The sequence below is a fragment of the Eleutherodactylus coqui genome, chromosome 13 (assembly GCF_035609145.1).
Source record: "Eleutherodactylus coqui strain aEleCoq1 chromosome 13, aEleCoq1.hap1, whole genome shotgun sequence".
NCBI lineage: Eukaryota > Metazoa > Chordata > Amphibia > Anura > Eleutherodactylidae > Eleutherodactylus > Eleutherodactylus coqui.
In genome coordinates, this window is record NC_089849.1 from 99641318 (window position 1) to 99655466 (window position 14149).

Below are 14149 nucleotides of genomic sequence, written 5' to 3' on the forward strand. Positions count from 1 at the left end.
AGTATTATAGTAGTTACATTCTTGTACATAGGGGGCAGTATTATAGTAGTTACATTCTTGTACATAGGAGGCAGTATTATAGTAGGTATATTCTTGTACATAGTGGACAGTATTATAGTAGTTACATTCTTGTACATAGGAGGCAGTATTATAGTAGTTATATTCTTGTACATAGGGGGCAGTATTATAGTAGTTATATTCTTGTACATAGGGGGCAGTATTATAGTAGTTATATTCTTGTACATAGGGGGCAGTATTATAGTAGTTATATTCTTGTACATAGGAGGCAGTATTATAGTAGTTATATTCTTGTACATAGGGGGCAGTATTATAGTAGTTATATTCTTGTACATAGGGGGCAGTATTATAGTAGTTATATTCTTGTACATAGGGGGCAGTATTATAGAAGTTATATTCTTGTACACAGGGGGGCAGTATTATAGTAGTTCTATTCCTGTACACAGGGGGCAGTATTATAGTAGTTCTATTCCTGTACACAGGGGCAGTATTATAGTAGTTGTATTCTTGTACATAGGGGGCAGTATTATAGTAGTTATATTCTTGTACATAGGGGGCAGTATGATAGTTATATTCTTGTACATATGAGCAGTATTATAATAGTTATATTCTTGTACATAGGGGGCAGTATTATAATAGTTATATTCTTGTACATAGGGGGCAGTATTATAGTAGTTATATTCTTGTACATAGGGGGCAGTATTATAGTAGTTATATTCTTGTACATAGGGGGCAGTATTATAGTAGTTATATTCTTGTACATAGGGGGCAGTATTATAGTAGTTATATTCTTGTACATAGGGGGCAGTATTATAGTAGTCATTCTTGTAAATAGGTGGAAGTATAGTAGTAGTTATAGTCTTGTACATAGGAGCAGCAGTAGATATATTCTTGTACATAGGATGCAGTAATTTTAGTAGTTATATTCTTGTACATGCAGAGCAGCATTATAGTAGTTCTATTCTTGTACCTAGGGGTCAGTATTGTAGTAGTGATATTGTACATATGGGGGGGGGGAAATAGTCATTGCACGAGTAAATGCTCTATAGACTTACCGTTTGTGTTGGTGTTCACATAGTACCTTCGACCCTGTGGAGACATGTAACACTGCCAGCCTTGGGGTAGAGGACCTTGTCCAGAATCTTCTATCCTCTGTGGGTTCATCATACCTGGTTTCTGTAGGCAAAAATAGAGGTGAAAGTTTATATATGGATGTAAAATTATACAGAAAATAGCAAAATATTATTTTTGACATTACTCCAAATAAAACATTATGTTTGTTTATCCACGAACAACAAGAGCAAGGCGGCCTGCACACGGGGGCAGGTCGGTCCCTGCATGCGGTATTCCCACAGAGTGACCCCATCTTACCTCTCCACTGTCTTCCTCTGCTGCGAATGTGCTGACCAATGCATCGGACGGCACATGTGCAGTACCGAGGATGCCGCAGCTTCCGCGACCATTCTGCAATCATGATTGCAGAATGGCCATGGGACAGACAGCTTCCACTGACTTCAAATGGAAGCGGTCGGTGTCTAGTCCGCACAAAATCGCAGCATGCTGAGATTTCTTCCCCAAATCGATTTCTGCTCGTGGGTGGGAAATTGCATTTTCTCATAGCATGCTATGGGCTGGATTTACTGCAGAATTGGGAGGTGGAATCCCTCTCCGGATTACACAATGCAAAGCGGCCCGTGTGCAGGAGGCCTAAACTGTCTGTAAGAGACAAAATAATTTTTTTTTAAAACTCATTTCCCCTTTAAAATTTAACATCTGCAACATCTAACCCTCACATGCTGTATCAAGTACATTATGTATGATAAGAGCTGGGCCCCAGAAGTTCCTGATCACATAGTTCTGCAAGATAAGATTATCTTATTGCCTCTGTGGTTTATGCAGAAAACAAACATTTCATGTGGCTGTGATGCAGCCTGGCAACAGATATATACTGAAGGATGAGCCGTAGAATCATTCTACACTGGAACTAATTAGCTGTTAGGATTTTAATTTCTCCAAATTACCTGTCTAGATCAGCGGTCTAACTGCTGCGGAACTATTAAAACTCTTAAGCTAGTCTCACGTGTGCTTGTGGAAATGCTTGAGGTGAGTGAGGAGACGTATTTGCAGGAATTACCCAGAGGAGCATACATGGCTATATAAGAAAGATGGAACAATATCTCTGAAGCCACCTATTAGATGGCAGCATTCCTTCAAATCACTTTCAGACCCGTTATACAGGTCTTTATAACAATAGTTGGGAATAGGAAACCAAGCCAGAATCTATACACAGACAGCTGTTCGGGGTGTTTGCCCCACATCAGTGGGCAATAGGTGTCTGGCTTGGCTGGTGAGATGCCTGTAATGTGGGTCAAGATGGGTGTTGTCTCTTCTAAAGGAGACCACCCAAAAAGTGTGTGGAGACATAGGGGGTGAGTGCGTTGGGGGATGGCATCATCCCTCCCTAAGGAGAGCACCCAGAAGGAGTGTGAAGACATCTGAGAGGTGAGTGAGGACACTTAGGCCGCAGACGGGAGGAAATTCCGCAGTGGGATTTCCCACGGAATTTCCACCCGTGGAAGCTGCCATAGGATTGCATTACAAATGCAATCCTAGGCAGACTGCTGCGATTTGACCCGCGCGGCAAACAAAACGCGGCGCACGTGTGTCCCTCCCAGCCGGTTCCGAGCCGGCCGTCTGTAGGCGGCCTTAGACAGCCATGCACGCTTCTCTGGGTAATTAATGCAAATAATAAAGATAGAATACCACCTCTGCAGCGCCACCTATTGGATAGCAGCATTCCTTCCAATCCATGTCAGACCCTTTATACAGGTCTTTAAAATAATGATTGGAAATAGGAAGCCAAGCCAGACACCTACTACACACGGATGAGGAGCAAACACCCTGAAACAGCTGTCTGTGTATGGATTTTGGCTTTGCTTCCTATTCCCAATCATTGTTATAAAGACCTGAATAAAGGGTCTGACATTGATTTGAAGAATAAGCATAAGAAAGTACATTATATTCATTGTTTATGAATGATAACTGGGAATGGAACACACGTTGCGTTCCACTTATGCCAATCATATGACTTACGTCACATACAAACCGGAGGTCCATCCCAGTATAGGTACGTCACAATAATGGCCCTGGCGTCTGAATTGGGCACGGGGATTGCAAGTTTCATTAATAGATGTGCTTATATAAATGTATTTTATCAATGCTATTTGTATGCTTGAGAAAGGCGCCAACATGAGTCGAAGCGCGCTGCAGAATTGATGTAATAAAAACTATTACAAACCACTAGACCCAAGGGTCTGGAAATCATTCTCACAGTCCTAGATAGCAGAGCGTTTGAGTTTTTGCTCTACTTGATTGATTTGAAGAAATTCTGCCATCCAATAGGTGGCGCTGCAGAGGTATTGTTCCATTTTCCTCATTTGTAAAAATGCTGCATTTACAGTTGCATTGACATACATTTTTGACAGTGTTTTTGGTACAGTTATAAACGCAGTCAAGTGAGTTGTTGATGGCAGAACTGAAAAAAAATGAAAAAAACACAGTAACCACCACTAACGCGTTTTGAGTAGCGCTGAAGACGCACCCCATTTATTTCAATTGGCAAAGCATCGCATTTTAAAAACACAAATGCATGAAAAAAGGACAGGGCTTGAAAAATGCATTTTAGCACATGTTTGAGAAGGCCAATTGAAATCAATGACAGCATTTAGCGCAACGCTGAAACAAGTTTAAAAATTGATTTGTAAAATGAAAAACAAGCAAAAAGACAAACCCTTCTACAGCCATGTCAATGGAAAAAGGTGGCTATGAAAAAAATAAAAACGAACATGAAAAACAGCTGGTCCTCAAGCGGTTGATGTGGGGTACAAATCTACATTTTGGAAACTAGTTTCTCTCCACCACTGGAACTTGTAATCCGACTGCAAACAGGTCACAGAAAAATCTAGGAAAAAGGAAAAAAAAAAGCAAAAAAAAAAAAAAGGCACGAACTAACAACTTATCTAGTGGCATCAGTTGTGCATTCTATCTTCCACTGCGCATTTTGGGGATTGACCTTCATTTGTTATCAATAACCCCTGGTGTACAAAGAAGGGTGCAATAGCAAAGCCTAAACGGAGCCCTCTGGAACAGAAGAGTGTGCTGTTGGTTTCCCCCTACACTCCTTTTTCATGACCCTTGGGCCAATTTCCCACCCTTTTTGCTAACAATGCAGTGGGAGGGGAGTCCTCCATGCAGGCGCTGGGCCAGGGAACATAGCAGCGGGCTACATGCCAAGTGCAATCTGCTGCTCCGCTTCCACTTAATGCTTTGTTATGATTGAACACTTTCTCAGTTTTCCAGGGTCTTCTTGCTTTTCCGTCATCACCTGTGGGGCGCACTGTCGTCGCTGCAGTACTTCCTCAGCCGGAGAACCTGACAGTAACATCCCATTCACACGGCATTCTTCTGCATTAGCCTTCGTGAGCCAAAACCAGGAGTGGATTGGAAACAGGAGGTGAAAAGGTTTCCATTCTACTTTCTTCTCTCTGTGGGTTCCATCCGGCTTACAACGTGGATACAAAATACTGACCAGAATATGGTTATGTGAATGAGGATAGAGAAGCGAGGTCATCTGCAGCAGGGGTTCCACTTTACTGCTCTATTCGTGGAGCAGGAAAAGGGAATCCCCTGGCCGGACGAGTCTGTCTTAGAATGGAATCAAACAGCGCCTGGACAGACCCTGTTAACTCTAATGGGGTCCGTTCACTTTCCCCCTTTCCCTTCAGCTGCCCAGCTGTTAGCCAAATGGAAAAGCGCTGCATGCAGCGTTCTCTCTTCCGGTATTTTATGCTGGATCTGTGACGGAGCAGAAGAAAAAAAAAACAAAAAACAGCACGTTCAGTGTAAGTACGCATGCAGATGTACGCCGCTCTAGCTGCAATGCAAAAACAAGCACATGAGCGCAGCTTCACACGGGCATAGGCACCACTGCACATGGTATTTGCGCTATGAACTAGATTGTGAGCATATCGGCATCTCACTGTACTTCTTGCCCCCCAGGGCATTGTTTTTTTCAATTTAAATGTATAGTTAACCTAATGAGTTCCAGATGCATTTTGCACATCTCCGTACATACTACACACATTTGCGCACCCCACAGACACTTCTATGGGGACCTTTGGTGCTCAAATGTGCACAAAAGTAGGACAAGCTGCATTTTTTTTCTGTGCACACATTTGTGTTTTTGAATAAACCCATTGAAAATCATGAGGCTTTATTCTCTGCATATCGCATGCGCAAATTTTCTGCACACAAAACTGCAGAAATACGCTTTAAGGATTTAACATCATCTAAAAATCGCACTAAGAAATATACAAAGACTGAACCAAAAAGGATGCAGAGGCATAAAAAAAATTCTGTACTTACTATACAGATGGGCTCTAGACTCCCACGTCCAACATGGCCCAACAGTGGGATTGATTTAAGGGGCCTGACCTATAGCTAAACTGAAATATTACGAAAAGGGTTCTGCAAATCCCAGTACAACCTCTTCACCATGCAGTAACAAATGATATACTCAGCACTCCCCACTCCCACTGTTCCCTGCAGCGTCGCTCACTCCCCCGGACCGGTCTGACAGCTGCAGTTCCACCTGGTTTATGGGACGTCACAGTGACTGCAGCCAATAACAGAGCTCAGAGATGGATCACCAAGTTCTGTTATTGGCTGCAGCCCATGAGAGGTCCTGGCAGAGCACACACTACACGCATGTACTGTGCTGTATGTACAAAGGGCTGTGAAATTTGCTCACTAGGCAGTCAGATTTTACAAAAAACATTTTTGCACAATTTGACTGTTGCAAGCAAATTAGACTTTTGTACACACTTCTACATCGTGCTCTGCTAGGACCACCAGCTTCTACATCGTGCTCTGCTAGGACCTTTCACTACCATTGTGTTCAGCTTCCCCTGACTCTTGCAGCTGGAATATAGGCTATTAGATGCACCATAAGAATGCAGCATGGTTTTTTTGAAGAAACGGTGTCTAATAGGCCAAAAAAAAAAAACCCAAAACACACACACACAAGATAGATACATTTTCAAACTTGGCAACTCTTATGAATTTCTTTCCGGGAGAATTGAGAGAGAGCACCGGACATACCAAAGCACACCATGCAAACTTTCCGGGTGTAAACCACACCACTTCACAGGCTACACCCTTTTTTATATGCCAAGATCGTGTAGCGATCAGTAAGTAGGGGATGTGCCAGTGATCAGATAGATGACCCCTGTAAGAGAACATCTGATTGCTGTGACAGGTGCCCAGTAACTACTGCAGTGAGCAGTGCTGTAAGTGTCCCATCTATACCATACCAGCAGCCGGGGGTGTTGCTAGACTCTTATTTTATTTGGCCTTATGTACATGATATTTACAAACAGTGGGCTTCATCTTCTGTGCCCGGCCCTCTGGTTCATCCTACTGAGGTTCCAGATACAGATTGTGCAACAGACCAGGGATAGTTTCCACGAAGGCGGTCATTAAAGTCTTATTATCCAGTGCAGATCAGACTTTCACCTATGTGCCCCCCATCCCATTTGCAGGGTTCTATCTGAAGACAACTTACTGTGGCAGATGGGCTTACATGATTTGATCAAAATGTGTGCCAAAAATCTCACATATGCAAGAGCTCACCTACACGGACGCAAGTGTCCCACGTATTACACACAAAATATGCAGTACACAGCAAACATGCATGCAACATGTTAAACCCCCATAGCATATATTGGTGCATAACACACCAAAATAGGACACGCTGCGTTTGTGGTTTTTCACACGTGAAAAGCACAGATGTGAGTGGCCCAATAGAAAGCAATGGGCTTTTAGCACCATGTATTACAGGCGACGTGAGCGCTAAAAGCCAGATTAGATAAAATAGTGCACTCTAACGTACAGATGATTAGATGGAAGCATTTGTCTCCTTAGTAATTATTTAACTAATTAGGCGCTTGCTTTCCGTGTGGTATGTAGGTGCCTGGACTTTACTCCCATCCGCCCGGCAGAGCGGGAATCTGGCACAATGGCCCCATTCTCCACGGAGTACAATGCAGGATTGTTTGTGATGCGAGCACATTCCTGACATATCCCCCATTCTAGGCCTGTCTGATACTCGGCAAACACCTCCACATCACACGCCCCGCATGCCGGCAAGCCAAGGGGCAAAACATCCTCTGTGCTGCGGCTACAACACGACTTGCACAATATCCCAGCCCCCTGCAGATACACCGCCGTTACCTTCTATTTGCACAGGAACGGGGAGGGGGGGGGGGGGGTATAAGAAGTATCCAGATTCTTGTTGTCTACGTGTTACATGTAATCATCTCATTATGCGCTAAAATGACCATCGCAAGTATTAACCAATTATATGCCAAATATTATAAGCGAAGGACACATTAGCTAGCAGAGCAACTTACCTGCCTGACCCAAATGTGGGGGGGCGCCACCGGCTGCTGCAGCCCCGCATGCGGGGGGCGCCACCGGCTGCTGCAGCCCCGCATGCGGGGGACGCCACCGGCTGCTGCAGCCCCGCATGCGGGGGACGCCACCGGCTGCTGCAGCCCCGCATGCGGGGGACGCCACCGGCTGCTGCAGCCCCGCATGCGGGGGACGCCACCGGCTGCTGCAGCCCCGCATGCGGGGGACGCCACCGGCTGCTGCAGCCCATCGCAGCCATCACTCAGTGAGGACTGTTAATGCTGCAGCGTTATGTCCTGCACGTAAGCCGACCGCACAAGACAGAAGACTGTAGCTGTGAGGACGCAGAAGGGACGAGTTGAGGCGGTTTAGTTAGACCACCTTTATACAGGCAGTAAACGCTGCGGAATCGCTGCAGAAATCCCACCCCATAATGCAGTACAAGGCAGGGTGGTAAGATCTGATAGATCTCCTTCATACCTTACCGATTTTCCCTGCAGCAGAAAAGCATGAAATTCGAAAAGCGCTACGGATTTGAAGTTCCTGGCATGTCCATGTTGCAGAAATCACATGTATCCGCTGCGGATTTTCTCCTTCGAAATCAATGGCAAACAAAACTTGCACCAACTGACTAAAATGGCTCATTAGTCCTCAGCAGTTTCAGATGTGCTTTTTCTAGCGCAATTTCACGCATCTCCTAGCGTATTGCGCCAACTGACTTCTGAGCAACTAAGGAGTACAAATACGCAGAGAAACGGAAAAAGAATTTAGACAACTGAAAAGTGAACAAACCCATTGAAATCAATGGGTTCTATTATCTGCGTATTGTGTGCGCAGATAGGTCCGTGCGACGCTCGTTTTACACTACACAGACCTCTATTCCAATTCTGGATGGAGGAAGGGCAGGAGAGAGCTCTACATAGTAATGCAGAATTGCATTTCTAGAAGGTTGAGCTACACGCTGGCCGCAGGGACTTAAGTCTTTTGCATAGCCCAACGCACTATGCCAAAAACCATGACTAGACCTTCAGAATGACCCTTCCTATTGACAAACTATTGTTCCTTCCAACAATAAGATGCACTTCAGGAATCCATAATCCTCTTTCTGGCTTGTGAATAAAATGCCAGTGTAGTGAAGACTGACACTTGACGAAAGAGGGAGGAGGGGGATGTAGCACCTCAACATAATGGATATAATATTATATACACACGAATGTATAATTTCATGATCTGATAACCCCTTCATGGTCATGGCAGCCAGTATGGTTTTTATCTAGAAGAGGATATTAAAGGGATGACACCGACACTGATGTTTCCATTCAGCGGTGTCAGCAGGGGAAACAGTTACAGATTTCCTGGTGATTGAAGCAGTGAATCTACGAGCATTGTGTTTATACGTGGATACATTGTACGTCTCCATGGCAACGTCATTGCCTCGTACTCATCACGTGCTTCTCGGTCAGGCTGGAGTCTAGATATTGCTCATTAAGAGATCTGCTGTAATTCAGTGACAGCAAGGCGCTCACAAATCTGACTGTAAAGCAAAAAATATGACAAGAGTGACGTGAGAGACGGCGGGTGCCTGGGGGAAGCCTTTTATTCAGGGCGCCTTTTAAGTTTGGATCAAAGACTCTCCCAGTTGTAAAGGCAGACAGCGATGGAATCTCCACTGAAATAAGCCGGAGATGGTGATCCAGCAAACGTGGAGTGAATAGGAAGCAAAATACGTGAACTCAGAAGAAAATCATATTTTATACTCATCATCTCAGTGTCAGTATGCTGTATGTAAAGGATCCTAAAATGGTAATACAGCAAAATTCCAATATTTTGGCACCAGATTAACACCGACATCAAATAAGCAGATTACCTTTATGGATTAGATTGATACATTCATGAATCTCCCCTTCACTCACCACGATGGCGTTGGTAAACACTAGTTAGCCATTGTCACAACTACAGAATATTTTTGCAAACGCATTTGCAACATTAGTGAAATATGTCGAGTAGAGTCACCACGAGGGGGTCTGGAGCCAAGGCCCCAACACTGAGGTCTTTAAAAGTTGGCATTCAATATGAAGCACGGTGGCTCAGTGATTAGCACCGTTGCCTTGCAGTGCTGGGTTTTCGAACCCAACCAAGGACAACATCAGCATGGAGTTGATAAGTTCTCCGTGTATTTGCCAGAGTGTCCTCTGGGTACTACTGCTACCATAGCGGTGCTTAACCCCTTCGTGATGAAGCCAGCTTGTGCTTTTTAGACCAACTGACTCCGTTTTTTCATCACCACATTTCTAGAGCCATAATTTTCTAATTTTTCCGTTGGCATCCACATGAGGGCATGACACTTTGTACCCAAAAGATGATGCCATTAAAAAAATTGCAACTTGTCTCGCATATATACTTTAACTAATACAATTTTTTGACATGCTGAGCTAAACAGCAAGAGTAGAAGGTTTGTCTGGTGACTGAGCAGGTGCCAGGCTGTTATCTAACCTGCACGCCCTGGCACGGGGGACCTGTGCCATGCTTCTAATGTAGCTGCCGAGAAGAGATAGCACATCAGAATAAAAGCCTCTTAACACCTGCACTCAAAAGTTATATGTGCAGTCGTTAAGGGGTTATACATGGGAAGGTTTCTAAACGCCTTGCCAGCTGATTGCAGAGACAATCCCTCAACACCTTTATCTAGATACCGAGATGTAATTTCTGAAGTCACCCTGGGTAGCCCTATATACAGGTTGGGAGAAGAGTGCCTTGAAAGCAATTTTGAACCACATTTTCTGATCAATGGCTTGGAACAAGGCTTGGAAGATGGAACAATGCCTCCACAGCGCCACCTATTGGAAAAGCAGTCAACCAATGAGCTTTTAACAAGCCTTGTAACAATGACCAGGAATATAAGCCAAAACCTTCTTCAAAAGGAAAAAGTAGCCGTGTCCAAACAGTTTCATGGTTCTTACAGCTCAACATACTGTAGAGCAGGCTGCTGCTCGGTGAGAGGCCTATAAGGAGGGTCGGGAGGGGTATGGTTTCTTTTTTGGAAGAGTACTTAGTAGGTGTGAGGGGACACAAGGCCTTCCATGCTCTTCTGGGAAATTTATATGCAAATGGGAAGATAAACAATGCCTCTACACTGCCACCTATTCAAAAGGTTTATGTTAAACTTTCCTATGATGTGGGGTAATCAATCACAAGGCCCATTTAAACAACGATTATCGCTCAAAGGCCGTCTTTCGAGCGTTAACCGCTGTGTGTAACTGCACTGACATCGTGCTGTTTTCATTAAGCCGTTGCTGATCGTTGTCTTTCAACGTGCTGAAAAACAACGATGAGCCTTATCAGGAGTTCACAGCAGGACACAGCTGATACTATTGTTTCAGCTGTATCCCGCTCCCTGAACCCAGGCGGGGTATGAAGAACAGAGCGGTCCAGCTGTCTTCTGCATCCCCGCTCAGAGCTGTATAACAGCCGGGCGCTCCGAGCAGAGAACAGCTCTGTGCAGAAGACAAGCAGCCCCACTTGCATTCCCCGCTCTGAGCGCAAGGTGATCGCTCAACGTTTGAACGATCATCTCGCCCTCTAAATGCACACGATTATCACTCAAGACATCTTTTGAGCGATAATCATTGTGTCTAAATGGGCCTTTACTGTATACAGATAAGGGGAAAACACCCAAAGCAGTCTGTCATGGTTATCTTCTGAGAAGACCCCACCTTCGGCTCATATTCCCAGTCATTGTTACAAGGCCCTTAAAGTCTCACATTGACTTGCAGGAATGTTGCCTTCCAGTAGGTGGCGCTGTAGAGGTACTTGCCCTTGTATCATGTTGCCCTTCGCGGTGATTTTAAGCAGATTTGATTTCCTAGTATTGGTCCTCAAATTTATGCCAACCACTGAAAGGAACCCCTAAAAAGCAACTAATATTGAATGTGTACTCTTATGGAAAAGTCCCTTTAACCCTTTGCAATCCAATTTTGGATTCAGGGTTTTCTAGGGGGCTCTCTCTTTCTGCCATTATATAATGGCACCATCTGCTGGCTAGAGCCAGTACTGCAGTATGTGACATGCTGGAGAGGCCCCCAACAACACAGCGGTCAGTAATCTACAGTAAGAATACCCTGCCGGACGTTTACCGATGTCAGAGCTGTACAGCCTTCAATCAGAATGTCTTTAGACGTCAGACAGTGGATTGGAAAGGGTTAATATTAAGCAAAATTGAGGACCACAAATCCAGTTAGACAGAAACAGGGTTAGCAGTAAAACTTGGATCCTTGCTCGGTCATCAGTCTCTCCACACACACACATTGAGGACAAAGTTGATGACAGTAGGCTGCTGTAAAGGGGTCATCGGGAGGGAGGTCGCTCGGCAGAAGCCCCCCTCCCCCCACCTTCCCATTGGCTCAAAGTTAGTCCCTCAAATTCCCCTGTACAAAAAAAAAAAAAAAAGGGTGCCGTACAAAACCTTCCTACACATTTCACTGTTCTAACAGCTCATCAGTGATAATATGGTTGTGTGTAACAGATCATGCAAAAGCAGAGCGTGTAGAAGCCGACTTAATGTATATCCAATAAAAGGTAAATTGTAGAAGTACCACAGCTCCAGTAAAACACATAAATGTTAGCCTTCGACATCTAATACAACGGTGTCACCATGAGGAAAATACAACTCAGAACTTCTCATTCTGCGTACAGCTTGGCTCGTGATCGGGTCCCAAGAGCCCTACATCAAACCACTCATTCTAACATGGGCTAGAAGAAACAAACAAGACGCAAACCTCTTCAATACTTTTGCCCTCTGCCAGACAATACAAACTGCCAAGCCCCATATTAGACCCATGTGTCTCGAAGGGAAGAGGTGGATGAAAGGGTGATTAGGGGAGTTGGGAATGTTTAAATGAGGTCTCCTGGGCTACTAGGAGGAGAGTAGACAAGGAACTAGAGAGTCCCGATCTCCTCAATATCAGTGAAGGGATGTTGACATAGATGTGGCACCTCGGAATACCATTTATAGCACATCGTTTGGTAAACTTCTACTTGAAGGAACTAATCTTCCACCACAGGAGGTCCTGACTTGGTTCAGATGTCTGTACACTATCCTATTCCACACAGACTATAGAGATAAAAGAAAGGAGAGTTCAGTAGAAGGAAGATCCACTCTTGACCACATCAGTTTGTGTAGGGGGCAGGTTTTTTGAGCTAGAGCTTCCACACAGTCAGAAGGAGGTCTCTGTACTTGGATCTGTGGCAATGCTAAGCTTTCCTTAAAGAATGGGAATGCAAGGTGTGAATTCTGTGCATGGAGATGAAATGATTAAACAATTGCTGCAGCTTTGCTTGTGGCAGGATTTGAGCAGTGAGCCATTTGTCAGCAGCTCATTACTGAAGGATCACCAAGGTTTCTATGATTGCAGACCTCTCAGATGCCTCTTTAAGAGCTGGACTCTTGTCCCCAAGCTCCAGGAGCATCTCTCAATGTACTACACACAAATCTCTAAGTGTCCTTACCCAGCAGTTTAAATGGTTTCAAGTTAGGTTATGCGGGTTGAAAGTAGTAGGATGCCCAATATAAAGCTAATGGCCTACAAGAATAAAGCGAGTCTCCGTCACAGGGCAGAGCTGGGCAAAAATTCAACTGCAGAGATTGAGAAAGTTTTCATGGCTGGGTCTACACTTTTCATTGGGAGACTACTCTCCAACCATTGCATTTTGTAAAAAAAAATAAAGACCCGAGACGGAGGAAGGCCAAGAAATTAAGTTATTTTCACAGTTAAGACAGAATTAAACTGTATATCAAGATACCAACTACCCATCATCACTCCAAAATGGAAGAATACTGCTCTGTCACCTGAATCTCACTGTACGAAAACACATGGCTGAAGGTCCGCTAGTACAACAGCTTTTCCGAAGGTCTCATAACGACATTGAAATAGTTTGTGTAATTCTTGTCCTATAATAGTTATATTCTTGTACATAGGGGGCAGTATTATAGTAGTTATATTCTTGTACATAGGAGGCAGTATTATAGTAGTTATATTCTTGTACATAGGAGCAGTATTATAGTAGTTATATTCTTGTACATAGGAGCAGTATTATAGTAGTTATATTCTTGTACAAAGGAGACAGTATTATAGTAGTTCTATTCTTGTACATAGGGGGCAGTATTATAGTAGTTATATTCTTGTACATAGGGGACGGTATTATAGTAGTTATATTCTTGTACATAGGGGGCAGTATTATAGTAGTTATATTCTTGTACATAGGAGGCAGTCTTATAGTAGTTATATTCTTGTACATAGGAGCAGTATTATAGTAGTTATATTCTTGTACATAGGAGCAGTATTATAGTAGTTATATTCTTGTACATAGGGAGCAGTATTATAGTAGTTATATTCTTGTACATAGTAGCAGTATTATAGTAGTTATATTCTTGTACATAGGAGACAGTATTATAGTAGTTATATTCTTGTACATAGGGGCAGTAATATAGTAGTTATATTCTTGTACATAGGAGGCAGTATTATATTAGTTATATTTTTGTACAGAGGAGGCAGTATTATAGTAAATATATTCTTGCACATAGGGGGCAGTATTATAGTAGATATATTTCTGTACATAGGGGCAGTATTATAGTAGATATATTCTTGTACATAGGGGCAGTATT

At 43.7% G+C, this 14149-nt stretch overlaps 1 protein-coding gene across 6 annotated transcripts in view; it reads right to left on the reverse strand.

Annotated features, from left to right (window-relative positions):
• GAS7 (growth arrest specific 7) overlaps positions 1-14149 on the reverse strand; it is a 206752-nt gene that overhangs the window by 114835 nt on the left and 77768 nt on the right. For 4 of the 6 annotated variants that reach the window (XM_066587924.1, XM_066587927.1, XM_066587928.1 and 1 more), the window contains exon 2: positions 1074-1194. In XM_066587924.1, coding sequence (XP_066444021.1) covers positions 1074-1194 — 121 coding nt within the window. Of the gene's footprint in view, positions 1-1073; positions 1195-4402; positions 4665-14149 lie in introns of those variants that run through there. The other 2 variants (XM_066587925.1, XM_066587922.1) reach the window with 2 other exon arrangements.